This window comes from Corvus brachyrhynchos, unplaced genomic scaffold (assembly GCF_000691975.1).
Source record: "Corvus brachyrhynchos isolate BGI_N302 unplaced genomic scaffold, ASM69197v1 scaffold525, whole genome shotgun sequence".
In the NCBI taxonomy this organism is placed as follows: domain Eukaryota; kingdom Metazoa; phylum Chordata; class Aves; order Passeriformes; family Corvidae; genus Corvus; species Corvus brachyrhynchos.
In genome coordinates this window covers 831,234-847,151 of record NW_008238341.1, presented here as the reverse complement: position 1 = coordinate 847,151, position 15,918 = coordinate 831,234, and the positions used below count along the sequence as shown (strand labels likewise).

The following is a 15,918-nucleotide window of genomic DNA, read 5'->3' as shown; positions in this document are numbered from 1 at the left end:
TTTCCCTACCATGGATCACTGGCACAGAAATCCCAGCTCAGTGCCCCCAGCAGCTCTGCCTGGTGCTGAGATCTCTGGTGTGCTCCAGCAAGGCACTACTTGCCCTCACCGAAACACCCACTGCTGGCAGGGGCTTAAAAGAGAGGAAAGCAAAAAGGAGAACACTGAGCTTTCATGGAACAAGGTCATTGCGTCCATGCCTCACCTCCCGGGGCTGCTGCAAAGCCCCTTGTCCGCGGGTGTGGGGAGCCTTCCCAGGGGCCCTCAGTGCTGCTGGGCAGCTTCGAGCTGCCAACTGAACAAACTGTGATAAGGAAGTGGGGTGACCAGCAGCAGGCACAGGGATGTGTGTGTACAGAGCACAGGCTCCCCGGGAGAGCCCTCCACACAGATTTGTTTGCTCTCTGTTTCTTCATGGGACATGGTGAGGGGGAGCAGCACAAATACGAGTGCGGGGCCTTTGTTTGAGTTTCGTCAAGTGAGGAAACATCAAGTGGAGCATTTGTCTTAGGGAGACTTGACTCAAGGTTAGGACGTCCGACACTGGACTGGAACGGATCCAGGGGCTCCTGCAGGTCTCCAGCTACAGAGTGGGAAGGATGGGCAGAATAAATGCTTTTATCTGAAACTCCTCCTGTCTGTGGCAGTTGATGTGAAAGTCATCCTGGGATAGATCTAATAACTCAGAAAAGGTCTTCCAGCATGTTAAAGAGTGGGTGCAAGATGTATGTGGGGCCAGGCATGTGCTACTGCAGGAGGGGGCACTGGCATGGGCCTCCTGGCTGGCTGTGCCAGCCCCACCACTGCAAGGAGCTGCAAGGTGGCTCAGATGGACCAAACAGCCCTTCCTTGTATTCCCCTCCAGCAGTCCTCTACTGCACACTCTGCCCCAGGACATCCCCACCCCAAAGGCAGGAGGCTGAGCGAGGCTGTGGCGTTGGTGCTGGGCTCTGCCTGCCTCATTTTCATGTGATTCCTTGGACAGGTTTGCTCTCTCCTTGCAGCAAAACTGTGGGAGTTTTGCTCTGTGGGCGCCTTCTCTGCCCTCCTGCCCATTTCTGGTGGGATTGCTCCAACCACAGGCACGGCACAGGAGGAAGCGTGGTCCAACATATGTTCCCAGGTGGCCCTGCAGATGGACTCAGACCCAGCAGTGCTCTCTGGTGAAGCTCTCCAAGCCTTGTGGCATCAGAATCAGGACAGAAACATCACTGGACTTTCTCTGACCTCAGTGTTGTCTCACCCTCCTTCCTTCCCTGTCCCATTTTTCTGGCTCCAGCACAGTTTGCTGACCCAGCATCGAGTGAACAGAGGCAGCACCTCCTTGCCTGCATCTCCTTTGGTGGGGCAGCAGGACATACATTTACACGTGAAGGCAAACAGATGCTAATCTCTGATCTTGTGCCTGATTGGGGCAGAGTTCATTTTTCAGGATGAAAAGTGCCTTTTGGGGATGATTTATAACCCCGATGGATCTGTTGGAGTTGGAAATTAGCCGTTTTAATTGTCAGGCGGACAAAAGCAGGATTCCAGTGGCTGTCGCCCCAGCAATTTTTCATTCTCGGTCACAGGGATGAGATGATATAAATCACTCCTTGTGGTCCTAATAATCTTTCTATAAATACCAGGGAAATTCATTTTTTGGTTGGGGAGGGGAGGTGTGGAGGGGGAGAAATTAGAGAGAAGATACTTTGCCTCTATGGCAGTGTTTAAAATATGATTCCAAATTAATTTCCTTCTGCCTTTCACAGCCGGACGCCTTATTTGTCAAAGCTAAAGGTATTTGAACAGTGGAGGTTTCTCCCCCTCCTCTTTAACATTCATTTTTCTAAGGGCCTGCCAGAGTGATGGAAGACAGCTCAGGAAACCAGACCATGGCCAGAGGTGTTCCCAGCCCTTCAGAGGAGAAGGAAAGTAGTGCCACAGACCTGGGAAGAAAGGGGTGAGGTGGGATGTGGTGAAAGACGTGTAGGAACATCGGGAACTTCTTTGCCTCTCATCCCCATTACAGAGTTGTAGAATCCCAGACTGGGGTTGAAAGGGATCTTAAAGTTCATCCCATTCCACCCTCTGCCATGGGGTTCCACTTGACCAGGTTGCTCCAAGCCCTGTCCAACCTGGCCTTGGACACTTGCAGGGATGGGGCTTTGCTGTCATCCATCATGTTGGATCCTTTGCTGCCCTTTTTTGGGGCAGGAGGGTGGTGGCTGGGATCTCCTACTCCTGCACTCATCCCAGTAGGATCCACACGTTTCACCTTGCTTTGATGTCCTGCTGTTTGCCATAAGGATGTGAGGGGCAGTTTCCATGGGATTGAGGGGGCCAGATCTCAGCCCAGGGGTGCTGGGATCAGGGCCATCTGAGATGCCAGCTGGCTTGGCATCAGATGTGTCACAGCCCCCACACACCAGACATTTGTCCCTGTATCCATGCCTAATGCCTCTGCCAGGTTCCTCCCCAGAGAATCCCCTTCTCCAGCTGGGACTGGGCATGTGTGCTACAGTTCCTAACTGGGCAGAAATGGGATTTGAGCAGGAATTCCCACATCTGTTGATGGTATCCTGGGGTCTGCCAGCTCCTAACATTCCCAGCATTTAGTCCCACAGCATCTTGTGCCACAGCCACCCCAAGGAGGAAACCCCTCCTGGGACAGCACAGCCCACTTGCTTCTCCCTCTGTTTTCAAGGTTCTGAAAGACTTTTCTTCCCTCACCCCCTCACCCACAGCCTCGGACGTGCTGCTCTTTCCTCCTTGAAACGCATCAGTCCACACATGACACATTAACATCTCTTACACACAGCAAATAGCAACTGCTCTGCCTAAACAGCAGAATAAGCAAGAGCAGGAGGGAAAAGGATCTGTCCCAGCAATTTATCAGATAAGGAGACAATCAGCATAATTCACCTTATTGATATGCAGCTGCTGTGCAGGACAAATAGAGACCCATTTCAATAAGGTCAGTGCAATTAGAGGGATGGGAAAGGGGAGCCTGGTTGTGCTTCTGTGGGCAGGGAAGGCTGAGAGCTGGGACATGAGTACCCTGTCCTGTGGGTGGATGGATGGATGGATGGATGAAGAGGAGGACATGGAGGCTCAGGCAGGTGAGGACAGTGGCTCTTCAACCACATCCCTCCTACCAGCCCCAGTCAGCCCCTCTTTGGGGAGGGCTGCCAGGCTCCTGAGCCACCAAGACCTTGGGTTGTGGTGGTGGTCCTTGGTGGATAGACCTTGGTCCTTGGACCATGTAAATTCATAGTCCTTGCATCAGGGTCCCCCTTTTGAGTCAGGTCTGAATTATTTCTTGGGCTGCATCTCTCACCAGCTATCAGTGAGCAAAACTTCAAGTTGGGCTAAAATCTGTTCAGCTGCTCACAGGTTGTACATGCAGAGGGAGTTGGTTTGGAGCATCAGCAGCAGTGCCATGGCTGTGGATCATGGTGCTGCTCTCTGGGAGCTGACACAAACCCATCCAGCATCCAGCCACGGGGACCCCCAGGAGCAGAGAATCTCCCAGGAAGGGTTTTCTTTAATAAACAAGTGGAAAAGAGGATGGGCCCTCTTCCCTGTTGTCAGAGTGGGTGGATGAGCCTTTGGCAGAAATGCCACTCCCAAAGAGCTTCTTTGTTGAATATCCATGGCTTTCAGGAGCCGTTCAGACATTTCTGTCTGAAGTTTGGGAACAGGCATCTTATCCTCTGGGTGTTCTGATTGCTCTGGCTGCTGTCCCTCCGCTGTTCTTGGGACCTTCAGCTTGGCTGTTCCCTTTAGATGGAAAACAGTGATGAGAGAGCAGGAACTGAGCAATTCCTAATTCCTGATCCAGCAGCCCATGTGCACACGAGATGAGTGTTTGTAGCCTGAGTGAGAACAGCCACCAAACTCAGGTTTGCTGTGTGTGGCCGAGTGAGGATCTGGCCCTGGGTTAGACTTTACCCAGCTCTGCTTCAGCTAAAAGATGGCCTTTTTCCTCTGGACAAGAGAAGAGAGGGACACTGCCCCTGCTGGAACCCTTCCCTTCCAGCCCCCAAAGTGAAGGAGAGGTGGGAATAGAGGAAGGACTGCTGGGCTCTCTCGTTCCTCCTGTGGGACACAGCTGGTGGAAATGGATCTGGAGAGTCTGGTTAGCAATCTGGAAGCCAGTTAATTTTTTCCAGTTGGTGGGATTCATGCTGATGAACCAATCAGCAGATTTAATGTACCTTAAACCTTCCTTGTGGGCAACTTTAATCGAGCAATTAAAGCACCATGGCATTGCTAATTAAGAGGAGAAAATACCCAGCTTGGTAATTATGTGCTTGTGAATAGTTTTGTGTCCATGGGCATTTATGAAAGTCCCACAGCTGGTGGGGCAAGGGGGGAGCAGAGCTGTGTGAGAGGAGGAGAAATGTACTGTGCTGGGGGCACAGCCTGGCATAGGGGCAGGGAAAGCCCTGGAAACACCTGGGAAAAAGGTTCCAGGTGAAGCTACTGGATGGGGCTTGGAGCAATCTGGTCTAGTGGAAGGTGTCCCTGCCACAGGTGGAACGAGATGGGCTTTAAGGTCCCTTCCAGTCCAAACCCTTTGGTGATTCCATGATTCTATGAGAATACCCTGTTACTGCACCTCCACGCAAACATCTTGGAAGGTGTTTCACTTTTCTTGGTGTGGATTTCAAGAGGAATTTCTGTGCAAGCCACAGCACACACATGGCAGGCCCAAGCCACAGCCTTAAGCGCTTGCAGCATCCTGTGCCTGCTGTCTGGGTACCAGGCTGTCACACTCAGAGCTGGTGGCACCAATGCTCCAGGTGTCCCCCACAGAGGGGTTCTGCCGTGAGTGTACCCAGTGTCCCAGTTTGAGACAAATTTGGAGGAACATCCAAATTTAATGTCCTCTGATAGAAGGCAGGTTACAGCCATCCGTCCCCCACCAAGTTTCAGGGGGAAAAAATTTTCCCCAGAGGAAAGTGAAAGGAAAAAAACCTATTTCTTTAACAGACACACGGGAAAAGAATAATAATGCTAAATAATAAAACCTCTCGCTGTGGAGAGAAACCTGGTAAGATTTTAGAGTCCTTTCTTTGGGCGTGGTCTCTCTCTCTCCTCTTCGGATCTGGGTCGGCCTGGGCCCCTTCCAGGCCTTGGTGGAAAGTTCTGAACAGTTCCAGAAGAGAAGAAGAAGAAGCCAAAGTCCCAGGGAAAAAAAACTTTCTTGCCTCAGCTTGCAGACTAGCTGAAAAGCAAAGGAGTTTAACTCTCCATCTCTCTCCTGAGAAAAGGAGCCAAGAGCTGGGAAAAGCAGGAAGGTGCTTTGCTCTGCTCTGTCGCAGCTAGGAACACAGGGCGGTGTGTATCTGTGTCCTTGAACACAAAATTGCTCATTTTTTTTTCTCCCTTTCTCACAAATCCAGCTTAAAGACACACAAAGGCACAGGATTTATGTCTGGGCATAGAGCAGCGATAGGGGATACACATCATAGAGTCACCCCAAGACACCAAGTCAAAGCTTCCGAGGGCAGGGGCAGAAACAGTTCCAAAGTGGTGCTGTGGGAGTTATGCAAAAGTCCTTTCCGTGATGCCAGAAACGGGAATCAAAAAAAGTTGATGACTCACAAGATTTTCATTGTGATTTGCAAGGCCACCAGCTGCTCTGTAAAATACAGGGAATACTGGCTGGTGAAACCACGTCACCTCCTGGTTATCCCAAAGCTCCGCATCCTCCCAGAAAAAGAAAGAAAGAAAAAACAGTTTGTTTTCCAAGACACATAATCTGTGACTGTGTATGAACACAGAATCATGGAAAGGTTTGGACTGGAAGGGACCTTAAAGCTCTCCTTGTTCCACCCCCTGCCACGGGCAGGGACACCTCCCACATGACCGTGTTGCTCCAAGCCCCGTCCAGCCTGGCCTTGGACACTTCCAGGGATCCAGAGACAGCTACAGCTTCTCTGGGAACCCTGTGCCATGGCCTCAGCACCTTCACAGGGAAGAGTTTCTCCCAATATGCCATCTAAACCTGCTCTCTTTCCTTTTTCATTAGCAAGGACTTCTTCCCCTAGAGGCTTATCCAACCTTGGGGTGGGATCCTTGGGTTCACACTTGTCTCATACCGGGACCTCCAGCTCACTGTCTCAGACCTGGCTGCTAGGCTTGGACCCCAGGGGTGCTGGGCTGTGTGTGTGTGGCTGATTCAGCCCAGTGAGATCGCTGGAGAGGGCAGGAGGCAGGACAGGGTGATCCCAGGATCTCCAGCAACACTCCCTCCTCTAAAATCCAATGGCTAATTGGAAAACAAAACAAAGCAGCACCCCAGCACCTAAACCCATCTATTTATTTCTCTGCTAAGGAACAAACAAAAAGGATGGAGGTGCCTGCAGAGCAGCACTGTGTCCCACCAACACAACAGTATGGGGTTTTTCCTTGGCTGATCATTTTATTGTGTGCTACTTTTCCTCTGAGTTTTCTGTGTTTCAGCACTGACAGAAATGAAGGGTGAGAATGATCCTGAGCTGGAGTTCTGGGTAGTGATGGGGATTAATCAAATTTTATTTGTGCTTAGCAGGTCTCTGTGGCCCTCTGAGAAGTGGTGAAGAGCAGCTGGGCTGTGATGGATGAAGACATTCACCAGTTTGGGAATGTGGTTTTTTTTTGTTTGGGGATTTTTGTTTTGAACTCTTCCACAAAATTTGGCCATGTTTAGGTGGTGAACACAGGCTGTTGCTCTGGGTTTCCAGTGTGCAGGTGCCTTAGAAGCTGTTGTGGGGAAGTTTGGACACAGTGAAGGAAAGACCAGGATTTTGCACCAGTCCTTGCCCTGGGGATAGTGTAACAACTGTGGGGGGCGGGGATCTCAAATTCCCCACCAGCACATTCAGAGGCTTGGTGAGAGCAGTAGGGCCCTGCCAGAAACTTGTTCTGCCCTTGGCAGGAGCTCCAGATGCCACCCATGTCACTGTTTGTGTGATGACTTCTTCCCCTTCTGAAAACAAGCTGCTGCTGCTGACACTTCTGCAGAGGCTGGTGGGGCTCAGCTGTGCGGGGGCGAGGGCTGTGCTGGCCCTGGGATGTCTGGGCACCCTCATTTTCCAGCTCAGCCCCTCTACACATCCACAGCCATATGGATGTGCTGAGAGGGCCCCCCCAAACTGCATTCCAGCTCCTGCCAGGGATGGGATGAAGTTCTTGGTGGTCTGTGTGTGCTTTCCTCTTTCATGCCTTGCAACAGTGACACAGGGTTACCGGTTACTTCCAGCACTGTCCCCTTCAGGGGTGCCCCATTCGGCCCCACCCCTTCCTCCAGACTCTGTTTTCTGGGTTTGTTTATGGTTTGGTGAAATCTGTGGGGTTTTTTCAGAAGCTTTGGATACTTTTATCTAAAACTCTTTGACAAGACTGAGTTTGGGAAACAGCTTTTTTTCTAATTCTGGCACTAGGCTGCCTGTTTCCATCTGACTCCGGCAAGCTGTAGCGTTTCCCTGGATGAGCTTTATAAAAAAGCCTTTGCTCCGAGCGTGCCAGGCTGTCTCACCTACACAAGTCTGCACAGCGTCACCTCCACTCCCACATAAGGATGTCTGCACCAGGCAGCAGAGCAGCACTCGTAGCAAACTGAGATTTGGGTGTTTCCTGCTTTTATTTTTTCATTTTTTAAGATGTGGGGAAGAGCAGAAGAGAGTCAGGTGTGTGTCCAACAGTACTGAGATCAGGCTGAATGGGGATGTGAGCAACCTGGTCTAGTGGAAGGTGTCCCTGCCCATGGCAGGGCAGGGGAGCTGGATGATCTCTGAGGTCCCTTCCAAACCAAACCATTCTGGGATTCTGGAATTCTAAGGCTGGGGGTTTGATTCTAAGTGATTCTGTGACTCTAAGACCTGCTGATTTTTCTATGGCAGCATCATGCAGATTTCCAGTTTGAGATGCAGCCAGTCTGTACAACTATGGTTCCAGTTTTCCCAGCACTTCAAGTGAAATTACTCCACTTGGAAGGGTGGGACCCTCCTAAATACAGCTTGTCCTGGTGGCAGTGAAATCTGGGTGTTACCAAGAGGGATTCAGGGTGTCCTTTGCTGTGTGGGCCATTTGCTGGGAGCCTCAAGCACAGGGTTCTGCTGGCTTTGCAAGGCAGTCATGGGTAAAAAACTCCTCCTGTTCCCCCCTCTGAAAGACTCAGGGGTACAATGGGGTGTGAAGTGGGTTAATTGTGGGAAGAAGGGCCAAGCAGCAGGGAGATGATGTGAGCTGGAGTCTGGGGTGGTAAAAGACAAATTCAGGGGTGTGTACTGGTGTGATGGGTTGTACTGAGGGCGGGAAGAGTTGTGAACTGTGCGAAGGGGCTGCAAGGTGGGAGTGGGGCTCTGGACAGGCTAATGTGGTGCTCAGGGGCCAGAGGTGACCAGGGCTGGGGTAGTGCAGGGACAAGCAGCACAAGGAGGGTGTGTGAGCACCAGCAGGACTGTGGGGTGAGGCATGATGTCAGGACCAGGAGATTACTGAGAGCACCAGCCCAGCCAGACCCCCAAACTCCCTCCAGGCCACTGAACAGCCCAGAGCCAGGACTGACCTGGCCTTGCAGGGGAGGGGGAGAACAGCCCTGCTAAAACAGAAGATTTTGGGCAATGAGGCAGGTGCCTCATTTTAAGACAGGGCTGAGAATAACCTGCTTCTGTTTCAGTGTCTGTGTCATATGGGAGCTGAGATTGGAGGCATCATGCTGAAACTGGATTGAAAGGAGCTGGGATTTTCTGTGCTGGCTTGTGCAGCCTGGGGGGCTCTGGGACTCGTGCCTGTCTCTGGCTGTCACAGTGGCTGTGACACCTTTATTTCCATCTCTATCTCTTCCCAGCATGGCCAAAGAGAGATACATGACTGCTCTTCTGGTGCTTGTGGATGCCCAGATCTGTCAAAGGGTCAGGAAAAGGGGCAATTCGTGGCACCAGTGTCACAGAGCTGCCCCATGTCACCCTCTCAGCCATGCCCTCACCCCGCCCAAACCTCCTGGGCTGAGGACAGAGCCAAGAGGGAGTGACATGGGGGCAGTGCTCACATTTGCAGCCCCACTGGAGCAGCCCTTGGTGGTCCCACCAGGGCCACCTGCAGAGCACTGCTCCCAGGCAGCCACTTGAGAGGGAGAGGAGCAGCTCATTGCCTGCTAGCGTATCCTTGACAGGTCCATCCATCATCTCTTGAGCTCTGCCAGCTTATTAGCAGATGTTGTCCTGTCCCCAGAGGATGGACGGGGAGTGAAACAAATGGACCGAACTCCAGATGGCTGGCAGATCCCTCCATGTTCACTGTTCCTGAGGCAAACCTGCTGCTCCGGAGTCCTTTGGGCAGGTGGCGCATGAGAGTGGGGCTGGTGGGGTGGACAAACAGGCAAGGTGTGCAGTGCAGGGTGGGGGGATCAGCGGAAGCCCCATGGAACAGATCCAAACAGGTCTGGGGTGATACAGGGCTAGAGATGTGCTCTGCCAAGCACAGGTTCAGTGCTGGGTTTTGTAGGCTCTGCTGGTGACACTGGGATCAGCCAGGTGTTTGGGCTGCAGGAAGAACATAGATGTGCAAATCTTGAGCTGAGTGGCAGGTGAAGGGGTGCTGCTGTCCCACATGCACTGCAAAACCACACCGTCATGTGAGATCAAACTGCTGGGACAGGCAGCGGGGCTGGCTGTTACTGGGGGTGGCACTGGGGACAGGAGCACTCCATAGCAGCACTTCTGGTGGCTCACAAAGTGGCAGGATCCTCAGACTCAGAGCAAGGGTGTCAATTACATCAAATAATGGGAATAAAAGAAACCCCACCTTCCCCAGGGCTCCAGGGAGGGCATTTCTGGCAGGTGGCTATAGTTGACTGCAGTGAAGACAGCAGAACAACCACTCTTGCACCTCTCTGCTGCATGGCTGCAGATTTGGGAGGCTTCTGTGTGTGCCACAGCCACACCTCTGGAGCCCTGTGTGTTTTAGACCTGGTGCATTTGATTGAATTTTTCCTGCTGGGCACTTCTCTGCTGTTTGCTCTTCCCAGAACTAACCTGGGGGTCCTGGTCTTCCGCATGTCACTGGTATGGCATGAGAGAGCTCAATCTGGAGCAGGACGTGCCTGGCGTCCTGTACTGGAGGTATTTTATGCCTTGTGCAGGTTCAAGCTGGTGCCCTCTCCCGTGCCTGTGAAAGGCTTTGCACGTGTGTCCTGCTTCCCTCTAAAGTGGGCACTGAGACACCCAGAGGTGCATGACCTCCCAGGCAGTGCCTGCCCCAGCCCCAGGTGCTCCCCAGCCCTCCCTGTGTGCTCATGCTGTCCATGTGCCGGGAGCTGGCTCCCGATGGCTCTGCCCTGGTGCACAAATTCACCTGTAATTTGTCATTTAGTATAATTTTCCCCTTGAGTGCATCTGAAATAATTGTGACTCATTGCTACAGGTAATTAATGGCTTTTTTACAGCATTAAATGCTAAGTGATTACAATTGCTCTGTGCAAATCTGCTGTGCTTCGTGTTCCCATCCTTCCTGCTGCCTGCCTCTCCCTACCTGAGGTAGTACTGATTTCTCTGCTCTTAATTAAATAGTGGTGGAGGGAGCCACTCCAATGCCTCTGGAATCACAAGTCCCTGGTTGCTGCATGCGTAGAGATGATGGTGGTTTGCAGGTCCAAGGGACATTTGCACAAGTTAAAGGCAGCAGTTCCTGACCTGCACCTGCCCGGCACCGACGGGGGCTGTCCCATTGCTCACCTCCCAGCCATGCTCATGCAGTGTCTTCATCCTTTCCCACATAGAAAAACTGGGAAATCTTCTTTCTTCCAATTTATTTTGGAGTTTGGTTGGGGTTTTTTTTCATCAGCTAGCTGCCTCCCAGATTTGTCCCCACCTGAGAACAGGATGTATCAGTGCTCATCTCAGTCTTACACCCAAAACCAAAGGGCTGCAGACTGGAGGGTGCTGCAGCATCAGGCGGCCTTTGGCAAGGGCAGAGTCCCTGAATCTCTTGGTATCATCAGCACCAGTCAGCACCAGAACCTGCCAAATGTCTTGGGCTGTCCTTGGTGCGGCTGGCAAGGGACAGCAAACCTCCCCTGAAATCTGCATCCCCTGTGTTCTCTCCTCTCCTGATGCCATTGGGGAAGTGAAAGGTGCCAGAAGAGCTGGGTAACAAAACCAGCCCCAAGCTGCTGCAATTTCACATCTGCATTCCCTTGCATCCCCAAGTTTGGGCATTTTTGCTCCTTGCCCTGATGCCCTTTGGGGAGTGGAGGAGCAGGAATTTAGGAACAAAGTCTGGAACTGCTGGCATTTGCTGTACCAAGATGTGACACCAACCTGTGACACCAGCCTGTGACACCAGCCTGTGGTACCACCTCTGGCACGTGCAGCACATGGCAATCCTGCCAGTGGTATCACTCCTCTGCTGTTAACAGAGCGTTTGGTGCAAAAGTGCCACAGAAACTGGTGACAGAGCCTGGAGAGGGACCAGCAAGTGGTCTCCACATGAGGGATGTGTGACTGGAGCACTGCCTTCAGCTGCCATTGCTAGAGTAGCTCAGTTATAAAACTGTTGTGTCACTGTGCAGTGTGTGATAGGTGGAATATGCTGGTAGCATCAGTCCAGGGAGATCTGTGGCAAGGAAAGAGGGTTATTAATAGAAAACAAATCAGCACCTTGAAACAACAGAGCAAACAGCATGGAGGGACCCAGCCCACTGAGGATGCTGGATCACAAACAAAACCCTTTTACATGCCTGAAAGCAAAGATTGAGGCTGTATGCAGATCTGGCCACTGGAGGTAAAGATGAGAAAATGAAGGTATTACTACCTCAGGGGGGAAAAACGGAGATGAGTCAGAGCCAGGAATAATCCTTGAATCACTGCAAGTGGTCCTAAAAGTACCTCAGGAGTACAGGGACCCAGACAGAGCCTGCTCTCCCTTATTTGGAATCTAAGCCTGCAAGAGAGGGCAGATCCTTCCACCCCCAGACAGATACCTGACATGCCACATGTCACTCCTGAACAAATCGATTTTCCTAACAAGAGACGAGCTGTTTGTTTGTGTGACAAATGATCCACCCGAGGGGCTGCTGGGAGAAGGGGGGAGGATGAAGCAGAGCAATGCCAGACCTGGCGTGGGATGAGCTCCTGCATCAGGAGGAGGCAGAGGAACTGCAGGCAGGTTGTGTTGTCAGAAAAAAAACTTCTTTTCAAGGCTGTCTCATTTGGCCTGAATGTCCCTCCGCCTCTAGAGAGAGAGCAGTGGGCGTGTGGTGCCTTTTTGCTGTGCCATGCAGCAAGAGAGGCCCTTTCCCTGGGGTTTTGTGCAAGGGAACTTGTTGCTTTGTGTGGCAGCACCCCAGGGTCTTGTGGAGGGACATGTACCATGTCCCAGGTGTGGAGATTTAATTTCTGAAACCTCCCACATGGATGCTTTTGGGAACCTGGGCACAAGCCAGTGTTTGTGGCAACCACCATGAAGTGGGGACTGTGTTGTAAATTTGCTCCATAAATGATTTTTTGGAATAGGTGCCAATAGATTTCCAGTGCTGCATGTTTGATCCCTGCAGTGCTCTCTGTCCTGAGGGCAGACAGTGGCTGGACAGCAGGCACAGGTGCGAGGAGAACAGCTGGAGCTTTTCAGGCAGCTCCTGAACAGCAGAGTGGGGAACAGGTGTCAGGATGGCAGTAAGTGCAGCTGGGGGAACAGACAGAAGTTTCCACAGAGCCCAGTTTCCAGGTGGGCAGCTGGAGGGGACTCACCCCGGTGCAGGGGAGAAGGCTGGTTTCCTGTGCTCAATGTGTGAGCACAGCCCAGCTTTGTGCTGGTGGGATCCTCTGAGCCGTGGGATGATCCTCATCCAGGCACATCCCTCTGACCTGGGTCCTTCTCTCTGCAGCCTGCCAGCTGGGATTTTACAAATCAGCCCCTGGGGACCAGCTGTGTGCCAAGTGTCCCCTGCACAGCCACTCGGAGAGCCGGGCAGCGCGCGTGTGCCGCTGTGACAGCAGCTTCTACCGTGCTGTGCAGGGCCCCCCCTCCGCCGCCTGCACACGTGAGTACCCCCTGAGTATCCCCTGAGTACCCCCTGAGTACCCCCTGAGTACCCCTGGCTGCCCTGTGCCCAGCCGTGCTGCACTGGGGCACGTGGCACATCCTTGGACCTGGCAGCTGCTCCTGGCTGAGCCCAGCACTCTCCCCTGGCCCTGGGCCTGATGCCCAAGGTGCTCCTCCAGCCCTACAACCCTGAGTCTCTGTCTGGCACGTGAGCTGGGAGCCCCCCTTAGCTGCACTCCCTCACTGCCTCTGTGTCACCCCCCATCCTGCTGCTCTCCAAACACCACTGACCAGAATCAGAGAGTCACAGAATCATTGAGGTTGGAAAAGCCTCTGTGTTCATCAAGTCCATCCATCAGCCCAGCACCACCACCATGTTCACCACTAAACCGTGCCCCCGAGTGCCACATCCACACATTTTTTGGAACACTTCCAGGGATGGTAACTCCACCATTTCCCTGGACAGCCTGTTCCAATGTCTGACCATCCTTTCTGTGATGCAATTTTCTCTAATACCCTCTCGTGGCACAACTTGAGGCCATTTCCTCTTGTCCTATCACTTGTTACCTGGGAGAAGTGATTGGCCCCACCCCAGCTTTCCTTTCCCAGAAGTGCATCGGGTGGTCAGACACCCCTGGGCAGCCATGGGGTCAGTGCAAGTGTTGCTGTGCTCTCCTCCTCTGTGGGTGGACAGTGACACCAGGGTTTGTCATATGGTCTCAGCTCAGCTTTGCAACAGACTGCTTTGAGGGGCCCAGTGCTATTAAAAGGGGACAAGGACATCCCAGGGGGAGTCCTCCTTTCTGTAGTTGGTCCAGGAGGACAGACAGGCATGGCATTGCTAGCTGAGGCCAGGGTGAAAGAGGGGTCAGCAGCATCTGACCTGTGTTTCCCTAAGGAATATCCACCCAAGTTTATTAATTCGCCAAGGAGATGTGGGTTTACCTTTCCCTTTAGGTGAGCATATCCAGCTCATCAGCACTGTGGCTCTTCCCCCAAATCTTCATGCTTCACCATTGCTTCCTGCTTCTCCCAAAACTAACATCTGGCACTTGGCATCCTGATCCAGACCATTTTACCTCCAAGGCATTTCACCCCAAGCCCTGCTGAGTCTTTGCTGTCTCGTGTCCAGTGCATTCCCTGCTCTGGGCAGTTCTGTGTCCCTTGCAGCAGTGTTTGTGCGCTCAGCTCCTGCTGCCCAAGGTGCATCTCCATCGGTCCCACACTCCACCATTCCCAATACTCCAGCAGCCCTCGCTCTGTCTGAATCCCTACTTCTCTTCCAGGGCCCCCCTCTGCTCCTGTGAACCTGATCTCCAGTGTGAACGGCACCTCTGTGACCCTGGAGTGGGGCCCGCCGCTGGACAAGGGTGGCCGTGCGGACATCGTGTACAACGTGCTGTGCCGGCGCTGCGCGGGCGACGCGGGGCCGTGCGAGGCCTGCGGCAGCAGCATCCGCTTCGTGCCCCAGCAGATGAGCCTGGTGCAGGGAGCGCTGACCGTCACCAACCTCCTCGCACACACCAACTACTCCTTCTGGGTGGAGGCCGTCAACGGCGTCTCCGACCTCAGCCTGGAGTCCAGGAGAGCCGCAGTCGCCAACATCACGACAAACCAGGCAGGTAGGAGGAGCAGACCCCCCTCCAGGGTTGGCCTGTGGGGGTGATGCTGATGTTGCTCCGACGTTGCTCCAGCCAGTGTCTGTGGGATCCAGAACCTGCTCTAGCAGTGAAGGGCTGGTTTGGTGATGGGCTTGGGACAGCCAGATGTGACCCCTGTCCTCTCTGCTGCTGGAGGTGGGTTCGGGGAGCTGGGATGGGCTGGGGACAAGTTGCTGCCCAAGGCAACTCTTATCCCTCTCTGGTTCTGCTTCATGGTGTCCTTTTTCCTCCTCCTTTCCCTTCACTTCAGCCTGCAGCCGCTGTTGGAGGCTCCTTTTCTGCAGGAGACGGGGGACATGGAGAACACTCGTTTATTGACAGGAACACTAAGTGGAGCATGAATGTTTCAGGCTGATCCTCCAGCCTTTTGTTCCTTCCCAAAGGGCCAGGCAGCAGTTCATGCTCTGCTCTTAGCTCACACCAATGCCAGGCCCCAGCAAGTGACAGCAATGTTTGCTGGGAAAAGTCTTTCCCATGCATGTCTCACCTTTGCAAATTCCTCACTGCAAAATGCTCTTTCCCCAGGAAACCACTGAGCAGTGCTGTAGCCCAGGTAGGACAGGACCTTGCTCCATGGCACTTCTCCGTGGAGCACACTGTGGGCAGAGAGTTCAGAGCAGGGACTGACCTTCCTTGTCAGTCCTCCCAGTTTGAAATGAGCCCCCAGGAACTTCCCATGATGCTGAGCCCCTTCTGCTCTCATGGCAGGGGTACCAGCAGGAGAAACCTGGGGAGCCTTGCTGGATAGCTCAAGGCTGGCATGAGAACAGGTCCCTTTGTCACTAATGCCAGCCTGTAGCGCTTCTGCAGCACGTGGAAGTGGCTCAGTCCTGCTGGCTTGATCCCTCACAATCCCTCCAAGTGCTGATGAGCTGCCTCAGCCTGATGCCTCAGATGGAGATGCTCTCAGGAAGTGCTGAATATTCCCATTTTGACTTCTCAGCCGCAAAATGGATTCTGAGCAGGTGCTGTGAAAGCAGCAGGGTTGGGAATTTGGTAGTTCAGCTACTGTGCTCCAGCTGCTGCATGTGACAGAGCCCCCTGCCCTCCAGAGAGCTGAGGGACCCTGACACTGCATGGGGGGACCTCCTGGGTGCTGGTCACCCTTGTCCCCCCAGCCCCAAAGGCTGAGCACGGCTGAGGCAGATGCAGCACAGATTCCTTGGGGCTGCTTGGAGCGAAGGCATTGCCCATGCTCATGCAGTTTAACTGATTCCCAGCATCCCATCCTGTCCCATCTCCC

The 15,918-nt window shown here is 53.1% G+C and overlaps 1 protein-coding gene across 1 annotated transcript in view; it reads left to right on the top strand.

The window, feature by feature from the left end:
* EPHA8 (EPH receptor A8) overlaps positions 1–15,918 on the top strand; it is a 51,797-nt gene that overhangs the window by 23,858 nt on the left and 12,021 nt on the right. Inside the window, exons 4-5 of the mRNA XM_017735110.1 lie at positions 12,857–13,012; positions 14,301–14,636. Coding sequence (XP_017590599.1) covers positions 12,857–13,012; positions 14,301–14,636 — 492 coding nt within the window. The remainder of the gene's footprint in view (positions 1–12,856; positions 13,013–14,300; positions 14,637–15,918) is intronic.